This window comes from Temnothorax curvispinosus, unplaced genomic scaffold, assembly GCF_003070985.1.
Source record: "Temnothorax curvispinosus isolate PA1 unplaced genomic scaffold, ASM307098v1 QBEX01018068.1, whole genome shotgun sequence".
Taxonomy (NCBI): domain Eukaryota; kingdom Metazoa; phylum Arthropoda; class Insecta; order Hymenoptera; family Formicidae; genus Temnothorax; species Temnothorax curvispinosus.
In genome coordinates, this window is record NW_020227848.1 from 2,376 (window position 1) to 28,237 (window position 25,862).

Genomic DNA, 25,862 nt, shown 5'->3' on the forward strand with positions numbered 1-25,862 from the left:
GGAATGCAACCGGATATAAGTAATACGCATCCAGTAATACGTAAATTGCACGGGATATACGTAACGCGATCAAGTAGAAATAATACGAAAAATATCAGTACACGTAAAGATCGCGTTGAAATGAATATACATACGTATATATACTGATCGTAAGCGCCGTGGCAGCAAAGGTAGTACCTTGAAACTGAAAAGTGCAGTATAGTACACTCGTTGCATGATGAACACAAAGCGAACTCGAAAGCACGTAGCGTTCCATTTGACAAATATTACGAAAGTCTGGCATGTACCCTATAATACGACTCTCAAAGTACTCTCAAAGAATATATACGGATAATCGGAGCGAGAAATTTGATTGTAAAAGATTCATAACGTTGCAGACAAGACATTTAAAACCTTATCCGTCACATTTATTATTTTACCTCGAATTTATAGAAATTAATTTCATCAATTTTGTTTTTTTTTTATGGATGTGAATGCCCAATTACCATTGTTACTTACTCCTTTGATGTTTATTCTTGAAAAACTACAGTTTTGCACATTCGTCCTCCAATTTGTTACGCGCCGTGTATAACCTCTCTGCTGAGGTTAAAGGATCGTATTTCGCTTTGAGGAAATTCCTTTGCCGCGCGACATTCGCTGGAAAATCTTTAATGGCTTTCAGATGTCGAAAACCTAGCAATCTTGTCGTATTTTATACGCATTAGGAGAGCAGACGCCATTACGTGCTACGGGCTGCGGGGTAATACGTGGAGCCGGGTATACATACGAAATGTACGAATCTTTTGATGTTCTATAGAATTTGGGTCGAAATGGATGGAAATGAATAAAATATCGCTTGCCCAGCGAGTGTGAGACCACTAGGAACTAAATCCGGCGAAACCCATTAACAATTAATCCTCAAAACTATTTCAGATATCGATCCGCAGCTGGATTTTCTGATCAATTGCCTTCCTAGTTTTCTGATTAATCCAAATGACTAATCCAAGTTCGATAGATTTTAATACAATTGCTTGTTTTTCTTTTCTCATGTAAATTGGATCTCTCTTAAAACAAGTGTGAGAATAATTTTAAAAAAATATGATATTCGACTATTGTGTTGCTCACAATTAGCATCATATTGCATGAAATATGAACTGTTGCGTGAAATATTTATATTCCCTCGATGTATCTATACACCTGATTCATACCTGTCGAAATATTTAAACATTTTTCAATATTTAAAGATTGGTTCTCAACGCGAATCCTTTTCGAGCATCATACACGCAATTTCAAACAGCTTGATTTTTACAAATGTCACGATAAAACTTTGCTCTTTCGAAAGAGTGAAATAGATTTTTAAGATTCATCCAACTTACGGCTATCGAAGAAGAAACTTTTCCAGAAAACGAAGAGTGTTTCAAATTGGCGGAATCAGATACTAACATATAAGATTACGATCCGGCGAATGGGGACTCGTGCTGCGCGTACCTTCTCGAGGGATGTCATCAACGGCTCGGAAAAGTCGTCCGAGTAACCCGGATAACACAGCGGATTAAATAAAAAAAAAAAGAAAACCGAACCTTGCTCGACGTTCCTTCGAATTCTGCGCTGTGATACGAACTGTGTATACCTGTTCAACATATATGTACACGCATATATGTACATATATGCGTATACATACACGTGTATACACCCCTATACATAAGAAAAGTGGGACAATGGTGCGAGAGAAGAGAGAGAAAGAGAGAGAAAGAGAGAAAACAAAAAATAGAGAGCAAGAAAGAGAGAGAAAGAGAGAAAGAGAGAGAGAGAGAGAGAGATAGATACGTAGATAGATTGAGGGATAAACAAACAGAAAAATAGAGAGAAGGATTGGGAGATAGCGAAGAAGGAAGGTTTCTTATTTGTGGACGCTTTATGTACACAGTTTTCTTACGACTATACATCAGTTTTTCTCAGGACACCAACCAGCGACTGAGAGGCTGGTCGAGTGCTCGGCCAGGCCAGCGACGTTGCTGATCTGGCACGTGTAGTTGCCGCTGTGGCTAGCGCTGACGCTATTTATCGTCAGGATGCTGGAAAACGGCGGATAGTCGCTTATCTGTATGCCGTTGCTGGTCTCGACGGTAGCGGCGGCGGCAGCGGCGGCGGCGGCGACGGTCTGGACCGACGACACCGATGTACCACCGTCGCTCGGTCTGACCTGAATCGGTTTCTCGTCCATCAACCACGTGATGTTGAACGGCTGGTCACCCTGGCTCGTCGTACACATAAGCTGTGTCCGCTGTCCCTCCATCACACCGTCTCCGAAAAAAAATGGCGAGATCCGCGGCGGAACTATAAACGTTACGTTGTGACATGATAATGGAGAGTAGTGCACCCCTTGCGGTCTTGCGCTGACGTTTTTTTTTTGCCGCGCCTTAGGCGCGCGATCATCGATCGAGAATTTGTTTTTTTTTTTTTTTGCGTCTTTTTGCGATACCGCGTATCTTGTGCACACGCACAATTGATCGCGCGTTTTGCGAAAAGGGGGACACCGTATAACGCATGCAACGTTACCGTGAGGGAACCATATGTATAACAACCGCATTTCATCCTCCCTTATTTGTCGTTGGCTAATATTTTACCTGTTAACGGGTCGCGGCGCAATTCGATTAGACGACGTCTCGACGCCCCAAGTCGCAGGACGAAGTCACGCGGTTCGTGCGTATACCTTTGACGCATTGTCGCGTCGGTTTATTCTTCCAGCCGTTCGATAGCGGTGACCCGCAAGGACGCGCGTAGGAGAATCCCCTGGCGGTAACCATCGCGGAAACTCGATAAACTCCGACCTCCATTTATTCCGATCCATTCCGCCGCGTGATTTTCCGCCCCTCGTGCGGGAAGGACAGGTGCGGCGCGCGACCGCGTTTCCTCGCACCGCAACCGTGCGTGGCGAGGTCCGCGCGCGGAAAATTGTGGCACGGCCATAAATATCGGGATAGTAGCGTTACGTACGTATACGTAACGCGCCCGCCGAGAGCATAACGCCGGGCGGTGTAGCTTGGGGGGAAATGAACATTTACGAGCGAGCATAACTGTTAATGTCGGCCGATGTGTCTTTATGAGGAAACCGGGCGAAGTTGGAAATAAGCCCCGACCCGCACCTCCTTTCTCGCGCATCCCTCCCTCCCTCCCTCCCCCAGGCAAAATGACGGAGGGGAACATTAATAAATTGTTTCGCGCGAATGTCGCGGTGCGTGGAAACTTGGCGACCGAAAACGCATCTGCCCCGCTTCTCCGTTCGACAATAAATTCCCACGCGAAAACGTGCGTCGCGCGCACACGGGGGGACCTCGCTGTCGCTCGAACCGCGGGATCCTGGCCTGGCGAGATGCGCCATAACGACCGCCCATCCGGCACGAGACACCTGCACACGCATTTTCCCTCCTTCGGAGATGTACGCTCCTTTCCTTTATCTTTTCCTTTGTCTCGGTTGCGTATCGCAGACTTACTTACCGAGCCCTACCCGATAGAGGAATTTCAAATGTGGATAATAAAAGATCTAAGGACGAGAGAGATCTCTGGGTGTATTGACGTCACGAAACGACGCGATCCGTTCCGTGATTCCATTTCCCAGATTACACAGATCCCCAGATTTCCATTTTTTCTCCTCGATAGAAATTTACGCATGCAGATCTACCATATTTCTTCGACGAAAATTTCAGAGAGCTCTCGCGTCGGATGCCCCTTGGATACAAATATCACTACCAGTCTTCATAATCATATCGTAACAATATATGGTAAAAACGACGTTACACAAGTATATATATGATATACCTCGAGCTTAAACACATTATCATAAAACTCTTTGCTACATTAATAAAATGATGACTTTGTCATTAAAACGCTCAAAACGTGATATCATACAACACAGTAATGAGTAACAGAGTGTATAATGCCATTCGTGGAAAAAAAACGTATAAAATATACGTCTCCTACGGGATATCGCAGAAATGTCGTTAACAGCGATTTCCGTGTGTATATATATATATGTGTGTGGAGTACTATAGGAGAAATATAGACAAATGTAATATATTCAGTCAAAACATTACTCGTGTCTCTTGAATACCAATGCTGGACGATGCATACACCTGTGCGAATAGGAAAAACCAGTACGGTAACTTTACGGTCTCGCTGCGACATCGAGATTTCAGACTTTCGTCGAGACGAAAAATCTCTCTCGCTTCGTGCTCGTTCTCGCGTGCGAGAGCTCCTGCGCTCTTTCGCAACCTCTCGATGTCACAGTCCGTGTGTTGTGTCTAAGAAGTAGATACCATAATAAATACGTGTATACAAGCGGCTAAAAAATGTCCAACTATTTAATATATTTTATTTGTATTTTTATGTAAAAAAAACGTGTTTTCTTCACTTATCTAAAATAAATTTGTACCTTAGAGGCAAAGAATCGTATTTCCAGTTTTTGTCAAAATGGAATTAATACATTTTTTAATATACCAGGAGCTTGAATTGTATAATGCTAAAGGATCTTACGTCTATTATAACTCGTTCCTAAGATACAATGTTAAGAAAAAGTCATATTGAACATTTTTCATAGTCCTTTAATTTTGGTCAGTGTGTTATTGGCAGTTGTACCATATATTATAAACTTAATAAATCACAAGCTACTTTTATTTTATATCTAAAAAACACACACTGAGAAAAAAAATTGTTAATCCCAAGAAATATTTAGTTCGATACGTTCAACTAAACATTTTAGTTAGTTAACTAAATATTAGTTGTTTTAATAATTTATTTCGTTTCTTTAATCAAGAATTAATTAATTCAACTAATGTTTAGTTAACTAACTAAAATGTTTAGTTGAACGTATCGGACTAAATATTTCTTGGGATTGACAAATTTTTTTTCTCAGTGCACCATTTTCTTACTTAAAAACTTTAAACCTCGTTTTTCTCTGAATTCATAATTCAACAATGGAGATACGAATATTTACCTCTAAGGTACAGAAATATATTCTGATTCTTTTACTGTCGTTGCTTGATCTTTTTCTGATAAAAAAATCACGACGTTTGAAAGAACGAAACAAATGTAGGTTGGACAAGTATACTCCGGGCCGCTCATATAACGCTAATACGTGGGGGGAGGGGTAGCCAAAGACATTGCCAAGATTGTATATACAGTACATATAACACACATAGGTATCGATAGTGGTTGCAGGAAAACTCGATCAAAGCGTGCAGATGGGCGTGCAAAGAGAAAACTGCGTGCAGGACGAGAAAGAATGAAAGAAAGAGAGAATAACTTCAAAATCGAAAGTAATCTGAGAAAAAGCTGGCAACATGCCGAATCGGTGCTTGCGCCAATGGGACTTCATTGTATTCTTTTTTTCTTTTCCAAGTCCTTTTTCGAACACTCTGGGGTGGAATACCGATCACCGATCCGGCGCGTTGGTACAGTGTGCAGTTTTAGGATTTAGCGTGTAGCAGAAACGGTCACGTCGGGATGATCTTCCAAATCTCGGAGAGATCGGCGATCGAAGATCATCGCGGACGAGAGCCGGAAATGCGGTCGGCGCTCAAACGGTTGGCGAACAACGACGAGGCTTCTCTCTTCGCGGACGATGTAACGAACGGACGACACACGCCCCGCGAAGATCCTCTTTGCAGAATTGCATCCCCCAAAGCCGTCAGCGATTTATCCCGAGAGTGCCCCTTTTTTCTTCAGGTAAAACAAAATTGATTACGGTACGCATCGCGCGAGGTCGGACGCGCGCTGATTGATCGATCGTCGCGGCGCGGGGCGTCGGGGCGGAGGGCACAAACGATGGCCAGCGCGGCACCGGTGTTTCCCTACGTGCCGATCAATCAGTTACTTTCCATCGTCGTCGTACCAGCCAACGAACTGGAAAATTGCCAGTCCGGTCCTATCACGACCAACGCCTCGGCTCGCGAATCTCAATGATAACCCGCTCTCGTCGTCGACGCGATCTTATTCCGCAAGACGTGGCGCGAATCCATCCGCGTCTCTCGAGCCCCCCCTCCCTTCTTGACGTCGTTGTTGGCATCCCGATGAGCGTCGACCGGGGTGCTCCGTGTTCCGAAATACGATGCCGCGGTATTTGGCGTCGGAAGACGTCGCGGGTGCGTCTCTCGATCGTGACGCGCGACTAGAAAAGAGGCGGAAGGAAAGAAGAAAAGAGGAAAGATAAGAGAAAAAAAGGTTGCCGCGGCGCGTGATTGTCTCGTAACTCGTAACCGGGCGCGAAGTATATATACCGATTCCGGAACACGGCCGTAGAATTACACCAACGGTGTGCGTTTACCGTTGACGTGAAGGAGTGCAGAATGAGCGACGGTTGCAGCGCTATTGGTCACGCGACAGGTGTACGTGCCATTGTGCGCGGGTGCGATCGTGCTAATGCTCAGGGCGCTGGTAAAAGCGTCGTGTATCCCGATGGTAATGCTCTTTCTCTGGGAGGACGAGGAGGACGCTTCGTCATGCCCGGGGCCGGAAGCGGTCATGGTGGCGGGGCCCCTTAGCTTGGGGCCCCCGTTAATCATCGTGTCCCGCATCCCAGGACCGGCCGGCGACCGACCGCGGCTGCCCGACGGCGCATCCTGCGACGACGGCAACGTCGTCCTGACCGTCTCAATCGGGACGTTATCTTTGAGCCACGTGAATGTCAGTGGTAGGTCGCCGGTCACGACTACGCACTGTACGCTAGTACGGTCCCCTACGTTTAAATCGCGAGCAAAACTGAAAGGCGTGATTTTAGGTGGCACTGAAAAGAACAATACAGACAAGGTGGCATTCCATCAAAGCAGTTCAGATCTAGAGAATCACGATATTGATGTTCGGGACATATCATCGTCGGGAGGGGGAGGGTGGAGGGGAGACGGGATCGCGGTCGGCGGTCGGGAGATGAGCGAAGGGATAAACGGTCGTAATCGTCGCTCTCCGCGCCGCCACCAGATGCGCCCCGTTGAGCGGAAAGCAATTTTTCAGAGCGGCGCGATCCAGCGGTGGCAACGCGGCTCGGATCGGGGAAAAGGGGGGAGGAGGAGGTGGAGGAGTAATTCCGCGTCCGATACGGCATACGTCAGAAACCGGCACGGCAGCGGGATTCGATGCGCTGTGATGCAGCGAGATTAATCGATCTCCCCGTCGCGGCTCTCCGACTTCCGTCTTGACGGCGGAAATCAACGACTTGCGCGTGCATCAGCCAGCGAGGGAAAGCGAGAAAATACCGTCGATCTCGGGATTCGAGAGGTAATTGCAATTCTCGCGTGATTTCGACTTATTTACGCGCGCGACTGCATATTTCTTATATAAATACGTCACACGTGTGTTCTCCGTTACAAAATTTTGTTATCTTTATTTATAAACGACAAGCGAGTATTTTTCCGCGCAATTTGCATTGCAAATAACGCGGATCGGACAAACGTATGCGATATCGCGACGCGGGATGCTTAGGACGATTGTTTCGTTACGTCTATAGATCGACAGCGGGTTTGAGAGAAAGAACGTGTGCAATTTTAATGAAAGGCAATCGCGCCGGTGCTTTTCGACGGGATATTCAGCTTGCCGACGCAATCTCCGCGGTAAACTCTGTGTTTAGAACGGAGGAAACTTCGTGCACACGCGCGTTGTGCAAACGCGCTTAATGGAAAATTTCGGCAGATTGCCCACGGAAGTTGAAAGGAAACATTTCAACACGCTTGTTTACCAGCTGAATCAATGTTTCATCGCGCGGCAAAGCTTGACAGATCCCGCGATCACCGTTGGAATTATCGTTAAATACCTATATAATTTAATTCTATACACTGTTTCACGCATCACGGGGTATTACGAATTCAATGCGGGAACTTCCCGTTGTACGACGTTATGGGGAAAAAAGTCGCGCGCGTTGTTCTCCTCCCTCGCGCGCACGTACGGGGGAGGCATTACGATCGAAAGACGTTTTGCGGTAATACCCCGCGTGCAACATCTGCAACGCAGTACGTCGCGTCGTCTGTCTAATGTACAATATACGGTACGTACATACGTGGCAGCTGGATTTTTATGTACATGAGTGTAACACACGAGTGTACATAAAAATACTGGTGGAATAGAACAGAGCAGTTAGGCGAGCGCGTGCAAAGGAGGAATGCTTGAGCGATGCAGTGAGGTGCTGTGCTCTCTGTGCATAGGTCATTTCCGGACACGTCTTCAGCACGCGCGGCGTATACGCCCGCCACGCGTATCACGTGGGGGGTGGGGGGAAGAAACGTCGCCGGAAATCGCGCGAATTCGCTTTGACGAGGGAGCGCGCCGCGGGCGGCGACGAAGAAGAATGACGCTCCTATCCGTCAATCTCGCGCGAAATATTCGCGTCTAATTTTATTTGAAACGCAAAACGACAATTTAATTCAATCGTGTTTCAACCTGCAACTCGACCAGTGTTTTGCCGAAATGTTTCACACACATTCGATGTTATAAATATTAAACGAAAACAAACGGCTGATGAAAATTAATTTGATTTCAGCGCGATTTCCGGGGCGGGTTATGTATATATCACATTTGTATAACGTGCGTAATGCGCGCGTTTCGTATTGCAATAAAAAAAAAAAGAAATGTATATACATATACATATAAAATTGTTCTTCTCGAGAAAGAATCCACTCTCGATTTCGAGGAAGCCTTCGAGTCCAGGGCGAGGCGGAGCTGAAAAACTGCACACAGTGCGTCGTATTTCGACACAGAAACCTAAACAGTATATCCTCCCTTTTCACTTTTTATTTTCCAAATTATACGACGTAATTGCCGAGCGATATAGAAATAAATGGTCAATCAAAATCGAAAGAGAGTAACTGCGTTACACTCCGCGATCCTCATACGTAAAAAAAAAAAATATTGTCGAACTATATATTCCTTCGGTAACGCGAAACTTTCCGTCCTAATTTTCGCGCGGCTCGGCATTCCGATTTCGCGAGCTGCAAACACACACGCGCGTGCGCGATCGATAAATCGATAGGATCTTCGATGCGAAAAGCACACCGTGTATTTCGATGGACGATGATGTGCAATGCGATAAACCGAAGTCTCGGGGCCGATGTTGTCCCGCGCTAATTAATCCTGCCCAACGTCAAACAACGCGCATAGAGTTTGCTTGATGAACCTAATAGAAACATTATGTAAAGATAAATTCGGCAACGCGCGCGTCAAACGTTGCATGCCGCGCGTGTTATGCATAAACGGGCTACAATTAATACACACAGTCGGATGGGGCGCGACGCGCGGGCAATGGATGCTTAATACGTTCGACAAAGGGAGAATGCATATTAACGTGCGCCAGTATAATATCCATAATTGCGTCTCGACATCGCGGGGGCAAATTGCAAAAACGACACAGATTATGAGAGCGAAACTTTTTGAGCTGAATCTTCATTGAGAGCTTACGCGCGAGGTTTTTCGCCGTCGATCCTTATTTCAGAAAAACTGTACAGCTTGATAAAAATAGGCATTATACATTTTACGTGTACGTCATCGGGCAATGAAATCATCGTATATTGTATAAAAATTGCGTTAATTAAATATATAGAGGATTGTATCGCAATTAAAAGTACGGTCATAAAAAATTATTATCTCAATAACGAGAGTGCGAAATACCTTTTTTTTTCGCTCTTTGGAAAGCAAAGAGACCATATCGTTTCATTTCGCAAGCGCGCGGGCGCGCGCGCGCGCGTGAAGCGATCTCTTCATTTTCGAATGCTAATTTTACGAACGCTTTAAATTCCGGTGCTCAATATCGCGGGGGAAATTATGCGGAAACTATTGGCTACGTTTACTTACCTAGAACACGTACTTCGACCGAGCGATGCGACGTGAAATTATGTTTGTTTCTGGCAGTGCATGTATACGTGCCTTCGTCGGCGCTGCGTTGCACGGTATCGATGAACAGCGTGCCGTTGGCGACTCGTTGTCTCATGTTGGTAGGCAGTTTTACGTCCCCTGATAACAACGTTATTTCGGCATCGATTAAAGGGGCACGCTCGCGTTCGAGAATATTTGGGATACTTGATAATAATATTTGCAAATATTTCGCATTTTCCGGCGCGCGATCCTTAGTCGCATAAATTAATTTTGCAAATGTAAAATACGAAGATAAATCCGATGAAATTCGCCGATAAATTGCAATAGCACGCCTGTTACGAAAAGGATTATCAATCGATGCGAAGGATCGACAGCAGATTTTAACGTGCCTTTCGCCGCAATGGAAATATTGAATAAACGTACGTGGAAGCTCCCCGTTATTCGGTCGGGGGGGATTAACAGAAATGACGCACGATGCTTACCTTTCTCCCACACTATCGATTCGATGGGATAACCGGCTACAGGACACTTGATATATAGTTGCTTCCCCGCGACCGCTGAAACGGGCGACATCGGTCTGACGTATGGCAGTCCTGAGATTAGAAAGCAGTAAAGCTCGTTACGCTGCAGCCACGCGAAACAGCATGAAGTTATAAATTTCCAGCAGGAAATCTAGTCCCGCTCTTTCTCTCTCGATTTCAGGGAAACGAAGTCGCGTAGAAAATAAAAAAAAAAACATATATAGAACAAATTTTTAATATGTCGTGCAAGAGAATGACTATTTTGATCCCTTTGGATTTGCCGAAAACTCCGAATTTGATATTCAATCTGATACGCAGGGATGAAGCAACGTTTTCGTTCGAGATAAATAATTAATTAAATATCGAAACGTCATAACGATTATAATTAACCGGGTGGACCGAGTAAAAATCATTATTGTTAATTAACGCCGTGTCCGCGACCGTATCGAAATCGTAATCGTACGGCTCCCGCGGTATTTCTAATTACGGCCGGAAAAACCGTATCCCCCCGACTGCGCGCTGACTTTTGACTTTCGCGCTGACTCACCGTAGATATTGAGCCTCGCCGAGTGCCTCGCCTCGCCGGCGCGGCTGCTGGCGATGCACTCGTACTCGCCGCCGTCTTCGGGCTTCACCGTCGTGATATTAACGTGGGATATTACGTCCCCGTACACGGTCACGTATTGGCCAATCAGGAGTCTGTCGTTTTGTGGAAGCGGAAATCCATCTAGCAGCCAGGAAATTTGCGGCGTGGGATTACCCGCGGCGCTGCATTTCAGAGAAACCGATGGACCGGGCTGCATTGTCTGTTCGATGAATCTGTAGACCAGCTGCGGCGCGATCTCTGTTAACAGACGTTACAAGGGGGATGAGATTACGCGTACCATCCCCAAAGTTTCCAAATGCTACCCCTTTGTCCTCGGGGCCCCCGCCCCCGCCGCCACCTTTCCCCGTGTCTAACGCCCCGCGCTGTATAGCCGCGTCCATATATTTCCACGCTTTTTTTGCCCCTTTTTTTTATTCGTACGTCCAAATCGATTGTCCAACGTGAAAGCGAACCATCACGAATTTAAGTTCGCGACCTGACGATATCTCTCGTCGGCTATCGTGAAAGCCATTTAAAAATAATCCAAATAAAAAACTATGCCAATTGTCGTCGCAATATCGCGTCGATTTCGCGGAGATTTACAAATCGTCTAAATAAAGACGAAAAGCCACGTGACTAGTGAACGATCCCTTATCAATAATATCGAAAGCACAATACCGTTAAACGATTAGTTCGTAACAATGATAAAAATTGTATTATGACAGATTGCGAGGTCCGGTATGTGAACAAAATAAATAGATAAAGCGCCGTTTTTAGCGGCACACGCGGCCCCGCTAAAAGTTTCGTCGGTTTTCCAAAATGACGCGATGATAAATTCGTAAACTTCGCGCGGATATAATACCGGCCGTGAGATAACGTCAACTTTACCGAAGTTTTCGTATTCATCCGCAAAGAGAATCCCTTCATCGCCGTCGGCGTTATTGATATCGATATCGATGAATATTTATGATAAGAACGATATTTCTGTGCACATGCGCTTCTTTGCAACGGGAATGCCAACAAAACGAGAGTCGCGTATAATTTGCGCAAGGAGATGCAATATTCTTTCCCCCCCCCCTTTGTTCATATCCTCATCCTCATTATAATTTCTATCGGAGAAACGTGCGAAAAAAAGTCGCGCGGATTTATTTAGCGCGGATTAACTCGATATAGTTAAAAGTTGAAAACTCGCCGGAGCAAATATCAGGCTCGCAGTTTGCCTGTGTATAATTAAAAGACTGCGCGGGGGAGCGCCATTAGTAAATTAACAATTAGGCCGACTGATTATTCCGTCTCGCTGTGCCGGCTTTCTTGGCGCGCGCGCAGAAGAAGAAAAAATCTTACGTTCCGCAAAAACTGTAAATTAATGTTTAAGATCGCGGCACGCTTTAACGCGCGAATATCATGATATACGTTATTGCGGCAAAAATCTCTCTCATTGCATAAACAAAGACTGAATAAAACCTCGACGGCATTAAAGCACAATTTTACTCTACGTATATCTGTAAGAGTTACAAGCAAGGAGAAACATCAATCGCATTTTCCATTATCTCAATAAACGATTGAATAGCATATTACTGCACATCGGGTTCAATTTTGCGAATAATGTATCTCTGGGATTTTTTCTCCGCATATAATGGAGTTCTTGTTACGCTCTCTGTATAATCTCCGAAATAATATGATGTTAAAAAAGGGATGTTTTTCCGAGACGCATAATTATGAAGATTAATATGTTTTACTTGCGCTCTAATTAATATTAGTTGGCACCGCGCCGCTGCTTGTTTTCTCTAAATTTCAGGAAATGTTACCGTGCCGAAACCCGGAAAACGGTTACGCGCTCGTTGGCAACGAAACTTTCGGCAGTGTACGCGCAACGAAGTCGTACCTCACATTGAAGTTTATGCGAAATGCCAATGAGCATTTTGAAGGAACGACACGATAAAGCGTGATTTGCATGAGCGATATATTCTTCCGAGGCACTGCCTCGCGTTTCCCCAAGTGCGGGCTCGGCAAAGTAAATCTCGTCCGGCGCGGCACGGGAGAGAACGCCATTAAAATCGTAACAGACAAGATATCACGTTCGCATAATTCCACCCGGGGGCAGGAACCGCCGCGCCGCGCCGGTAAAATTCGCAAATTCGCCGAGATGTTCCCGCGCGGAACCTGGGTTTTCATCCCCCGGACGTATCTATGACGCATAATAAATAGACGTAGTCGGTCGCGTCGCGTCGCTTCGCTTCGCGAAATCGCGCGCGGCTAGCATGCAAAGCATCGGCAAAACCGCAGAAATCTCGTTAGCGTATGCAAATCCGAAGGGGGTAGTGGTAGTAGGTACTAACTATCCTATCGTGCTGCGGGCGATCCCGACCTAATGTACACTCTATACCTCTACAGCTTAGAAATCATGGAGACGGGAAGAATCCTAATGACAAGGTAATAGGCGCCCGGCTCCGAACTTGGACGACGTAAATTACTAATTTTCTATCCGGCGTCGCTCGTAACTGGGACGACGGGCTTCGTTACTACGGATAGCGCGATTACGTGACATTTTGCTGATGTAATGCAGACGTTAGCGCACAACTATTCCTCGCGACGATTAAGTATTTCTCCGCCACGTTAAAAAGAGAGATTTCCTGGTGGGTGTGCCGCACTGCGTCAATTTTTGACGATAGATCAACCATCTTTTCTGAACTAGTTAGTAAATAAGGTTTACTGAATGTCGATACATATAAATTATCTCGTACTGAATTTCCGGTCAGTTTCGATTTAACGTGTCTGAAAACTTAGATCTAATAGAATACTATTTTATTGGACGCTTTTTTTGGTCCGAAGTGAGAAATTCAGTGGTAAAATTACTCGAGAGCTAAGAGAAAACTAAGGGATAAGAGGGCAGGAGGAAAGTAGTAATTTAGCTCGCGCGTGATATCTGAACTCGGATTACGACGGAGGAAGAAACAAACTGTATACACGGCGCGTCCGGAGATCGGTACGCTTGTTTCCGACGAGAGAACGAGGCAGCCGAGCGCAAGGCTATAAGCGATTTTGAAAGAAAATTTAAACTTTCAAAGGTCATAAAAGTTACCAAATGTCGGCCGTATAAAGGTTAATGGCCGCGAAAGCCCGTACGAACTTCCCCAGAAATGTACAAATCGCTCGTAAGAACGGCACGAAACTCAGCACGCTTTCCCTTGCCAGCGGCAATATTCTCGCGAAATGAAAATGGCATAAAATAAAAACTTAAAAGCTGGGAAGAGCCCAGCGTTGGAGTTATATTTCGAAATCTAATTGAAAATAACACTGTTTACCGATACAAATGCAAAATACGTTGTTAAACATTTAATTAACAACAGTAGCCTCTACGTAATTATTAATGTAATGTAATTTCATACAACAGCAATTAACACGTAATTTAGATATTAATAAGCGTAAATTTAGATGCGCCACGTCCAAATTACGCTTCGGTCTTTTTTCACGAAAAATTCCAGGGGAAATATATATATTGCAGAGTTATTTTTTATACATGAAACACACCGCGCTCTAAGTTACTGGATGTGTTCCGCGTGTCATATGTTACCCCATGTGATCCGTTCGATGCTTGGTCGCGACGTTATCGGCGAAAACTATGGTAAATCGCTTTTATTATATTCCCGGGGCAAATTCGCGAGTCGTGCGGTTGTCCATCGGACATTGATGCGCCCGACGGTGGAGGTCTCATATCGGGTGCGGGTTTGCGAACGGGGGAGAGAGCTAGAGAGCAAACGAGGCCATTTTCGTACAAAAATGGCACGTATCCCGCGGCGAAACGACCGGCCGATGGAAAATACGTTATACGAAGGGAACGCGCTGCGCAAACAGGCAGCGGCGGCGTTTCCCTCCTCCGCACATGTTCCGCGAGTTCCGCAGCCGTTAACCAACATTTTCAAACCGCGGGCAAACCAAGTTTCTGATTAAGTTCGCCAAACACGCGATCGCTCGTTCGAATTCTCTTTTTTTTTCCTCCGTAATAAATGCACGAGCGAGAGATTGTTAAATGCATGCGTTTCTATCCGCTATTAAGCAACGATTCTCGATTGCGCGATGGCGATAGCGAAGGTCGACCTAATTTATCGCTGAATATTCCTATTTAATATAGATTTACTACTGAGGTTATAACTGATTTACCGCTGAGGATGGCTCGAAGAAGAGCCGAAACGTCCGGAAACTTGTAATATTCAAATACATCTGTCTTTTGACATTACGCACTAATTATACCGCGTCGACTCTCTTATTGCCAATTTCTTTTATGTTTCTTATTATTATTGAGAGGTCCTTAATTATTTTATTAAAATATAGATTTACAACTTACAAAATTCTAAAATAAAGTAAGAATCAGGGTGCTGACTAGATTAGGTAATAAGAAACAATTGTTGAAGTTAGGTAATGCGATTTGGCGATTTTGCTGTTGCTGCTGCTGCTGCAAACGAAACCCAACCGGAGTTAATCGAAACCGAGACCGCGATTATCGTTCCACAGATGGGAGCACGCTCCGTAAAGCACAATCGGAAGAGCGATGAGGGCACTTTCCCGCAAAAATGGCACGTAGCCTGCAGGGAAGTCGTGGCCGCCTCCCGATGGAGAATGCGTTACGATAAAATGGCACGCGAGCCATGGAATGGAATGTATGAGTTCTACCAACCGATATTAACCAACAGTGAAACATTCGTCGGACGTTTGGCAAACAAGGAGCCTTCTTTCACCCGAATCGAATAATTGTAGCGTGATAAAATATAAATGCTTGCTGTAATTAAATATACTATGTACAAAATGTGTTATCGGAATAAAAATACTCGCGATTCATTGAGGGGATAAATAATTAAAAATCGTTGAAAATGCCTCGACCATTCTAACGGTAATTGTACACTATTTGAAATTCGAATTGATTTGCTACCTAAATTTTGGTGTACAATTCAGTCATAAAATGTAAATGTTAATTAATATTTAGTTCGATACCGAGATAGTTCCTCTCGTGATAATTTCAAGATTTTCGAGTTTCCGAGTGATGGCACGACGACTATGGGACTTGGCTTTCCAAACGATAAGGCGTCGCGACGTATATACTATTGTACATCCGGAACGCGAAGTCCAGAATGTCTTACCCCCTAAGCGCAATTCCGCAATTCCTTGAGCCATTTCGTACTCGTTCCGCACGAAGCACTGGTACATGCCGCGGTCCTCCCTCGCGACCGACGTCACGGAAATGCGCTCGCTGGAGACCGTCCTTACTCGGGCGCCCGTTCTCAATGGCTGACCGTCCTTCAGCCAATAGAGTGCCGCTTGCGGAAATCCACTTGCGGTGCACGTCTGCAAAGGAGTTTAGACGGAAGAAACTGATGAGAATCAAGAAAGGGGGACTCGGCGCGCTTGCTCGCGCGCACGCGGAAAAACGAGGAAGAATGCCGTCTCGTCTCGAATCCGCAAAGGCGTGGAGCTTCTTGAGAAAAATCAGATCTCTATATTCCTGAAAATGTATTCGAATCACACACCCCCGGCACCACGACTGGCATTAATTTCCGGCACGTACAGATTCATTTCCCGCGTCATCGACAGCGCTTTACGGTATTTACAGACGACTGAAAACGCCGCGGTAAATATTCATATAACAGTAATCGAAGTGCTCGATATTTGTAAGCGATCTGTCGCCTGTTTTTTGCATCCTTAAACTTAGAATGTGTAAAGACTTCAGACGTTCTGTTATTGATCTATCTATAATAGGAGAGACAGTTGAAGAATCAGACTATAAGGATATATAATAAATGTATTGAAATGCACGGCATAAAAATTTTATATGGAATTCTATCTTGAAATCTGACGCAAATCACAGATTGTCTAAAGTGGCCTTCAAAATAACGTTTTCGAGTATAGATATATCTGTATCTTAGAGATAAAGAATCGTATTTCTATTATTATTTAGAGAAAATACGGTTTAAAGTTTTAAAGAGAGAAATGGTTAATTTTTTTAGATATAAAATGCAGCAGCTTGAAAAATATTGAGTTTTTAATAAAGTAATTTCAACTGCCAATAACGCGCTGTAGCTGGTTTAAAAATTTAGCCACTATAAAAATTTTTAATAAACGTTTTCTTCTAAACGTTGTACCTTACGAACTAGTAAAAATAGACATTTAGGACGCTTTATCATTAGGTATACAATTTAAGCTCCTGTCATATTGAAAAATGTATTAACTTCATTTTGACAAAAAGTGGAGATACGATTTTCTAGCTCTAAGGTACAGATATATATATTCGGGGCTCTACAGTATTAATTTATCTTTTTCGCTCTTCGCGGTGTTAGATTTCTCGAAATATTATTTTTCCGTTTACCCTGTCCAACTTGTCCCTACGTGATTATACGTGTCGGAGGGTTGACAGGCTCTTTATTTATTTCCAAATAAATCGGTGTCGATAATGATTGATTACCAGATAGGCGGATTTCCCCAGATCGACCGTCTGTATCGTTGGCTGTACGTGAACGCTCAACGGTGCAGACACCGTTAATCTGATCTCCAAAGTTTCGCTGCCTTCGGAATTGCTGGCGGTGCACATGTAGGAGCCGGCGTCGTTCTCCGCGACGCTCTGGATGATCAAGGAGCCGTCACGCACCACGTAATGGCCCGACGACTCCTCGATCGGTTCCTCCCTTTGATTCCTGTTGTAGTACCATCTGCGCGAGAGAAAACAGAAACAGGGGATTCTCCGTATACATATATATATATATAGTTATATTTCGATTTCGAATCCAATTCCAAGGACCCCGTCATTATCGGACGGCCGCGCCGCCCCGCAGTGAAAGCATCGACGATGTAGGCAGACATTCGCAGAAACTCTGCATTTGCATCGTGTACCGCGGCTCATGTGTACGCGTTCTCAACAGAATGCGTATGCAAATTACCATTTCCCGCGCTCGTCAAAGCGACGATGTTATTATTGTAGTTACCTAACCGACGAGATCTCGAAAACGTTGCGTTACACGTTCATATATGTATAATACGTACGTACGTACGTACGTATAATATCGTACGCGCGCGTTGCCTGTCCGAAACCGTATCTCGCCGCCGCACACGCTTACCACAAAATAACTATTGTTTCATCGGGAAAGACCGAATGCATTTCCCCGCTATTGTACGTCCATATATATCGCGCGCGGCTATATTCCCGTATTTCTGCTTGTGTATACACGTGTGTTGTACGACGCGACGAGATACGCCCTGGCACGCATTCAAAACGTTCACTTTCCGAAGAACATGTATTTTAATGATATTCGGTCGCCGCCGATTTATTCAGAGTATTCAGACGATCGCGAACGCGCGTCGTCGCGTTAAAGCAACAGCGCAAAGTTTTTTTTCTTTTCTTCTTTTTCTTTTTACGAATCGACCGATCTGAATTCAAATGCCTTTGTATCTCGCTTTTCGGGATAACGCGAGGATTTCCGGCCGAGGCGCGCGCTGTAACGCTGCTATTGCATAACTATACGCGAGTATATGGCGCAACGGCTCCGCCGTTGCGGATCGATCCTCCGCGAATTTCACGAAACGAGATCACGCATAACTTCGCCGGCTCTCGGTGTTCGTCTTAATTGAAAATTCGGAGTGCCCGGCTGTCTTGATTTAAGCCAGCCTCGGCAAACAAGATAATCCAAAATCGATCCTTGGCGAGCACGCGCGACCTTTGACCTTATCGGTGGTCAGTACGACGCGAAATGCGCACCGACGTCCGCGCAAGAACGTGTCGATCCGGACGAAATAGTCTACTTTTTTACGATTAATTACGCGGCATTAAGCGATATTGAAGAGATTCCTTATTTGCACATTATGTATAGTATGTATATATACCATTGAGTTTAATACGCGCGAGAGATGGATTTTATATATTGGCTAAGCTCACGCGCTCCGACGAAAGTATATAAAATCTTGACGGGGACATTTTTTCCGCCCTATTATCTTATCAATCCCGTCGATACGATGTCAGTGCCGCAACGAAGTCACTAATGAAAATTTCAAGCTGCCGCCATTTTTGCGATCTGAATCTGCTCGCGTCGACCATTTAACGAACTTGCATATGTATTTGTATAACCAGATTGACATGAATTTTTAATATAACGCGAATATGTTTCAAACATATGCGCTCCGCGCTCTAATTAAATGAGTTAAAAATACGTTGTTTCTTTAATAATGTAAAAACTTGCTTTTAAATATTACATAAAAATGAAATTCAAATTCGAATAAATATTCTAATTAAATTTGGTGTATTTCAATTAAACAAGTTGAAAGATATAAAGGATATAAACGTCGCTCTTTAACGATATAAAGTCTTCACCTGGAAACGATTAACATGTATAACCTCATTTTTTAATGTGTCAAATAAATTAGCCTAATTAAATTAGATTATACCCTGTTATCGAATACCGTTATCCGAATACCGCCAATATCCAAATCGATCCCAATTCGAGATCCCTTATCGCCCTTTGGGAAGTTTATCGAGACCGAATGGAGCCAGTTCATCTTTCCGCGATTGCTCGTAACGCGCCATTAGCTCCGGCCTCGTCCCTCCAGCGCGCGCAGAATAACTCCTCTTGATTTAGCCTCTTCCTTTCTCTCCTTCTCTCTCGCTTTTACACGATGATCGGCCCCACGTGGTTTAGAAATTCGCTAAAGCGTAGTGTCCCGGGTCTTGCTTACTCCGCATCCGGGAGAGAACATGGAAGGCCAACGACGACGAGGACGAGGATGATGACGGTGAGGAAGAGGCCGAAGAGGATGGGAGCAGAGATGGCGGCCGCGTTGGCAGCGAGGCAGAAGTGGAGCCACAGGGATGAGGAGTATACCTATAGATAATCGAATTTACGAAGGGAAATTGGCGAGGGTAGGAGATGGGATACGGAGATGCTCGAGTGCGAGGGAACCCGGAGAGATGGAAGCCGCCGCGTCGCGACGAACCCTCAAACTCTCTTCCTCTCTCTGTCTTCGTCTTCTCCATCCTCTTGTCTTCTCCACCTGTTTAGCTTTCTCCTCTTCTTCTCTATCTCTCTCTCTCTTCCTTTCGTTCCATCTTCCTCTTTCCCATTCTATATCCCTTATCCCTATCTTCAGCTTCTCTAGCTTTCCTCCTCCCCCCCTCTCCGACTCTCTTCCGTCGACTAAATCAACCTGCGGAAGAGACGACTAGAAGAGGAGGAGGAGAAGAGAGCCGACGTGGAAGAAGAGGGCGGTCGGAGAAGGACCGGAGAAGGCAGGGTGAGGGGGAAGCGAGCGGTTGATGAACACAAGCATGGAATACTCAGTGACGTCGACGTATACGTAAATGCGGAATATTTGATGGGCTGTCAGAAGCAGTCTCTGTAATCAGCGGTCGGTTTGTTTGCGCTACCCATACAGCCCTCCCGACGTCTATATATCTTCTGACTATCTTCGTTCATCCCCCCCGGCTACTATCGTCGCGCGCTCGCGTAGATTGGCGGCTCTATACGCGGCTCGCACGCGCGCGCGTGTGTATACACACACGCACGCGTGTACACACCAACCTGAATCGCGTCGCTCTATCCGCGTCGATTCTACAAATTTTCACGATCAAAGTTCCGTCGATATGTTCTGCCGGCGACGTTTGAAATTTTCATTTTACATTTTCGGCGCGCGAGAGATCGAGTGAGAGAGAGAAAGAGAGAAAGAGATATAGATAGGCGGAGGGATTTCCCTGTAAAATCTATAAGCGAGAGGATGAAGCGAAATGGGAAATCCGAGGCAGCGCTAGCTCTCGCGAGCATGATTCTTAAGCGTCTCTCGCCTGTTTCTCGTCTGTTCGCTCGTAATTATTTAAACGCGTCTCGCCGCGCGACACGGCGATAACCGTGTGTTTCCCCATTCGATGCGAGTTTGATTATACCGCGCCGATCCTCGGTGCTCGCGGCATCAATGATGGGACCAAACTAGTTGCTAATCGCGTAATCCGCCGTAATAACACGCTCCCCCCACCACGCAACAAGTTTCGTAGAGCCTCTCGTCGCTTCCCCGGTGGTGTTGCGTCGATGTTAGTCGCGGTCCTGACGAACGCGCTTGCCTCTATCCCGTCCGCCGTTTCTCCTCTCGTACCTCTCGTGGGATAAATGTAATATATCCGCGAGCGGGTACGCGCGGGAGAAGGAGATGGTATCTCTCGCGAGAGTTAACGTAATATTTAATACTCAGAGCGCGCGGAGAAGAAGAAAATCCCCCGCCTCCGGTTCCGTAACTGTTTTCTCGTTCACCTCGATTCACCTTCTCGCCCCGGGTCCGGCCTTCCATAGGAAGTCCGCGATGTCGATGAACTCCGCGTGGGCGTTTCTGCGCGCGTGGAGCTCATATCGCGCAAAATATTCCGTCCGCGGATCTATGTTTAAAATTAGCATTAATATAAGGAAAATAGAGACACGCGCGCGCGTCTAGTAGCGAATGAGCACCGTGGCTCGCGTGCTCCGTCTGTTTGTACAAAGATTCCAATTTCCTCATCACCCGGCTGTCGGGCACGACAACGCGAAAGCGTATATATAGCGCAAAACACCGTTAAACGCGTTTGACTTTCTGTTACAAGTATTATTTTAGATAATGAGTTTTATCCTTATCTCGACCGTCGAACAGTTCGATTCTATATGGTAACAATGGTAAAAGCTCTTTATATAAATTTTCATCCGATTAACTACATTTTCCTGCCTTCTTTAATTCCTCTTCGAACGGCATTAACGATACTTCTCACAGAGAAGTTATACCACGCGTTTTCTGCCTAAATATAGAGTCAATGAAAAATGAACTTGGATTCTTTTGGCACGTGAACTTTGGAATTTACTCTCGCTCATGGTCGGTTTTAAACTTCATATATCCTTGCGAAACCGGAAGCGCGATTGGAAATCCGGTCTATGTGTCTCGACAGTTTCGCCCTAATATCGGCTCGTCAATATTTATCGTGTACGTCACCGGTCGCTCTTCATTATTAACTGCCATTCACATCGGGCTGTCGCGCTATATATGGATTTCATGACCGCTATCTCGCATCTCGCGACGTGTGTGACGTTCGCGAAGCGAACCCTGTTAATCTTCAAGCATCGCCTTTAATTCGCGCGCGCAGTGTACCGTATACTTTGTATGCAGATTACTTAACATCATCGCCGGAGTACGGTACAGAGGGTAAACGCCTGCTTACCGTTTAATTGCGTGTCTGAGCGTAACGCAAGCGTGCCCCTCTTCCGTCCCCCTCTTCCCGAGGAAGGGGGATAAGAAAGGAGGAGCGAGATGCGCGAGGAGGTCGGCGAGAAAAATGCGATTTAAAATCTAATTATGGGCGGAATTGATAGCCCGGATGAACTTTCTGTACGCTACCCGGAGATCCGGTACGCGGTACATACGCATATACGCGAAAGACCCGTCCGTCCCACTATACATATACGCTGTATATAACGCTTCGTTAATAATATAAATTTAATTTAATTGAGAATTACACGTAATTTATTGATCTATATATTAATATATATAAACGATATTAAATCTATAAAATTAATAATTTAATAATCTACAGTAATGTTAATAAGTACGACTGAATTATGTCGGAGGGGGAAAAAAAACCTTACCTGTTAGTCGGGGTGGGGTTGGCGTAGGCCACGCAGGGGATCACGACGGTGTCTTTCAAGCGAGCCGACATGTACACCAGCTTCTCATTTATTATAGGCGGCATGGAGCCTCGAATTTCTGGAAATAGAAACAAGCGCCGGGCGTGTATAGATTCAATTATAGCGTAAAATCGAAGATTAAATCGCGGGACGCTATATTGGGTATCCGCCGCTGCTCGTATACAGGGGGGGATCGATTCCGGCCAAGTTTGCCGTGTGATACGCGGAAAATATGTTCATAAATCGTTACTGTCCGCGGGGTGGGAAGGAAGCGCGGGACCTCGGACGGCGAGAAATGGGTGGGACACGGAGGAAGCGAAAGGGAAGGAAAAAAAAATGCAGGACTCCGCGCGCACGCATCCAGCGTGACGTTTAATGGGAAGTTATGGTCGCAGATAACGCCACGTCTTACGACACGGCGCGCACTATGAAGCGGAACCACGTTAGATAACGACGATATATCTCCGTGCTTTGGCGAGAATTTGAAATTACGTCACGCGCTATCAAAAACGTCGGGAAAAGTTAACGTTCCGTTCGGACGCCAACGTCCAGCGAATTCCTACGACGAGAGTTGCTCGCGCGGCGCGCTAAAAAAAAATTTTGTGACAATTTTTCTTCTTTTTCGAAAAACCACATCAGTCTGCGCTGAGGTATATTAAAACGGTAAAAAAAAAAAAATTCGTATGCAACATATGTACACGAATATGCGATTGCCATTATATTCGAAATGAAATCACAAAAGTAACGTGAGTAATTTAAAAAAATTAATAAAAATTAAATCGCGTTCGTTAATTAAGTTTTTGCATACGATTACAAAATTTCACGCTGCCAAAACTGTACTGCCGCAATAAATCGCTCGCGTTCCTAATTCGCGCCCGGCATACTTTCGACTGCAGTAATTTCGCCTCGCTCGAAATTTCGAATTTTCTTACACGGGATGAAAATTCATAATTAATTAAACGTACCCGTATCGGTGGTTACGCGCGTTCGCGGCGAAAATGAAGACACACACCGCCGGTTAATGACACATCAAATGCGCCAACGCAACGGCCCCGCGCGTTACAGTTATTCCATCTGTCCAATTATACGAATGTAGGTATTTTTATTTCGCGTGGCCATGTTAAAATCGAGCCACTCAATCTACCCCCGGCGCATATCTGCGGTAGAAATGCAGCGTGGTTTATTGATTCGTCCATAGATACTCAAGTGCCCTTCTCTCTTCGGCACGTGTGTTATTTCGTGATCAAATGATGTGTGGACAACGTCGCACATACGTGCTGTTACATTTAACGCGGAATTAATGCGCTGGATTACGCGATGGCGAATACTCGCCGGGAGCGTTCATACATACCTACCTCTTGTACGTCGCGACAAAAACATCTATCGTTTGCGTGGGATATACGTTTGCACGATAAACGCGTGCGCCGGCCCCGCGCTTAATTTCACAATACGATTAAAATTAATAGCAAACGTCAATGCGAATAATAACAATTCGTGTCAGTGCTAATTAATTAATAATATTATACTTATCATTTCAGTGTAATTCCGAAAAAATGACGGTTTTTTAATTCGCAAAATAGAATTTACCGATCTAAACGATTATGTAAGATGCAGATCTCTAGAAAAAAAATGAAAACTCGAGCATTCAAAATTGAACAGAAATACAAATTCTACTCCGACATCAAAAAATTGTGAGATTCGACGACATATCTTCGTAAGAGTACACGTTCATGAAAAATTCAAGCAACGAAATCTGTAATTAATCGAACAGACGTAACGTCGGCTCCGCGACACTGCTCATATATCGCCGAACAGTATATACCGGAATCGTTTCACAATTCGTGCGTTATTACGTCTCTTGAAATTGCGCGATAAACGTTAACTTTATACCGCCAGTTCTAAATTTTCGGCGGGACTCCTGCTGGGATTTACACGCTCGCGGATAATGCGCCGAAAAGTTTCCTCATTACTCCGGGAAAACTACTGTACATCGAGATTTTGGTTAATTTAGAGGGGAATATACCGACGCGGTCCGAAGGCGCGCGCGTCGAAATATGCAAACGATCAAATTTCTCCCGAACTTCATTATTAAGTTATTAACTACCTAAGTGCGCTTAGCATAAATTTCTATCTTACGGCGGAAGATATCCGGCGAGAGGGCGCGACGCCGGGGCCCGGGGCCGGCGGCGCCGGCGCGCATACCGGCTTTATTACGAGTGCACGAGCGCGAACGCGTACGTTTCTGGAAAATTGAAACCCGTGAATTTTTTAACGTCCGCCGAGATATTCTTGCCCAGGCACGTCGGATCGGTTTTTCTTGCCTGATTATGCGGCGGCACACAAACGTCTATCCCTTCCCCCGCCCGCGCACCTCACCCTCCCCGGTTTTACCTCATCTCAAGGATAACATCGAATTATGAAACGCCGTTCGATTGTCATTACGATGATACGTTGCAATTTAAATTGTGTCATTATTATTATTGTGCGATATCATATTATTTCATGAATAATTATATTGATGTGACGGTAATTGTCATTACAATTGATATTATTTTGTTTGCGCCGCAAAACTCGGAAATGTCGCAGAGACCTGGAGGAATTAATCGTTGATGTAATATTTTTTTAGGTCAATTCTGCTTTGTTTCCCTCCTACGCGCGACTCGCTTTCGAACAAATATTTATCCCGCCTGTGTATTGCTGCTAGGCTTTCACAGCGAATATCGTTTATTCGGGCAACCCGTCGAATGATACATGAGGTAATTAACCCATGAGCGAATTACGGCGATAATTAATTGATGTTTGTCAGAAATATTTGTGTGATTAGAAATATACCAAAGCGGCGGCGGTGCTAATTATATGGATTTCAAACATGTCGTATCTGGTTAAATCGTGTCATATTGCCCGAGCTAATTTCCGATCGGCAAACTCTTTCAACAAAAACATAGTTTATTTAATCGCGGTATGATGAAGCTTGCCGAAATTTGCAATAATCGTATTAATTAATTAATCGACGTTGTTATTCCGAGCGCGTCCTCATCGAGGCGATTTCACGAATACAGCATGGAAGACTTTTGCTGCGAAGAAGAGCAGAAAGTAAGCGGACGCATAAAATCACGGCGGCTTTATGTTCGAACCTGGCGGAGAAACTTTAAATAAGTCGCACGTCCCTCGAAAAATTTGCGATATCACGAGAGGTTCTCCTAGTTTTAAAGTTTCCGAACACACACACACACACATACGTGCACTATGTCTCTCTAT

At 45.0% G+C, this 25,862-nt stretch overlaps 1 protein-coding gene across 1 annotated transcript in view; it reads right to left on the bottom strand.

The window, feature by feature from the left end:
• Positions 1 to 1,778: 1,778 nt before the first annotated feature.
• The window catches only part of LOC112468096 (Down syndrome cell adhesion molecule-like protein Dscam2), a 54,905-nt gene continuing 30,821 nt past the window's right edge, over positions 1,779 to 25,862 (bottom strand). The window contains exons 6-12 of the mRNA XM_025037134.1: positions 22,566 to 22,683; positions 17,393 to 17,636; positions 16,074 to 16,278; positions 10,900 to 11,196; positions 10,314 to 10,424; positions 9,811 to 9,969; positions 1,779 to 2,316 (exon numbers count right to left, since the gene is read on the bottom strand). Coding sequence (XP_024892902.1) covers positions 1,925 to 2,316; positions 9,811 to 9,969; positions 10,314 to 10,424; positions 10,900 to 11,196; positions 16,074 to 16,278; positions 17,393 to 17,636; positions 22,566 to 22,683 — 1,526 coding nt within the window. The 3' untranslated portion in view covers positions 1,779 to 1,924. The remainder of the gene's footprint in view (positions 2,317 to 9,810; positions 9,970 to 10,313; positions 10,425 to 10,899; positions 11,197 to 16,073; positions 16,279 to 17,392; positions 17,637 to 22,565; positions 22,684 to 25,862) is intronic.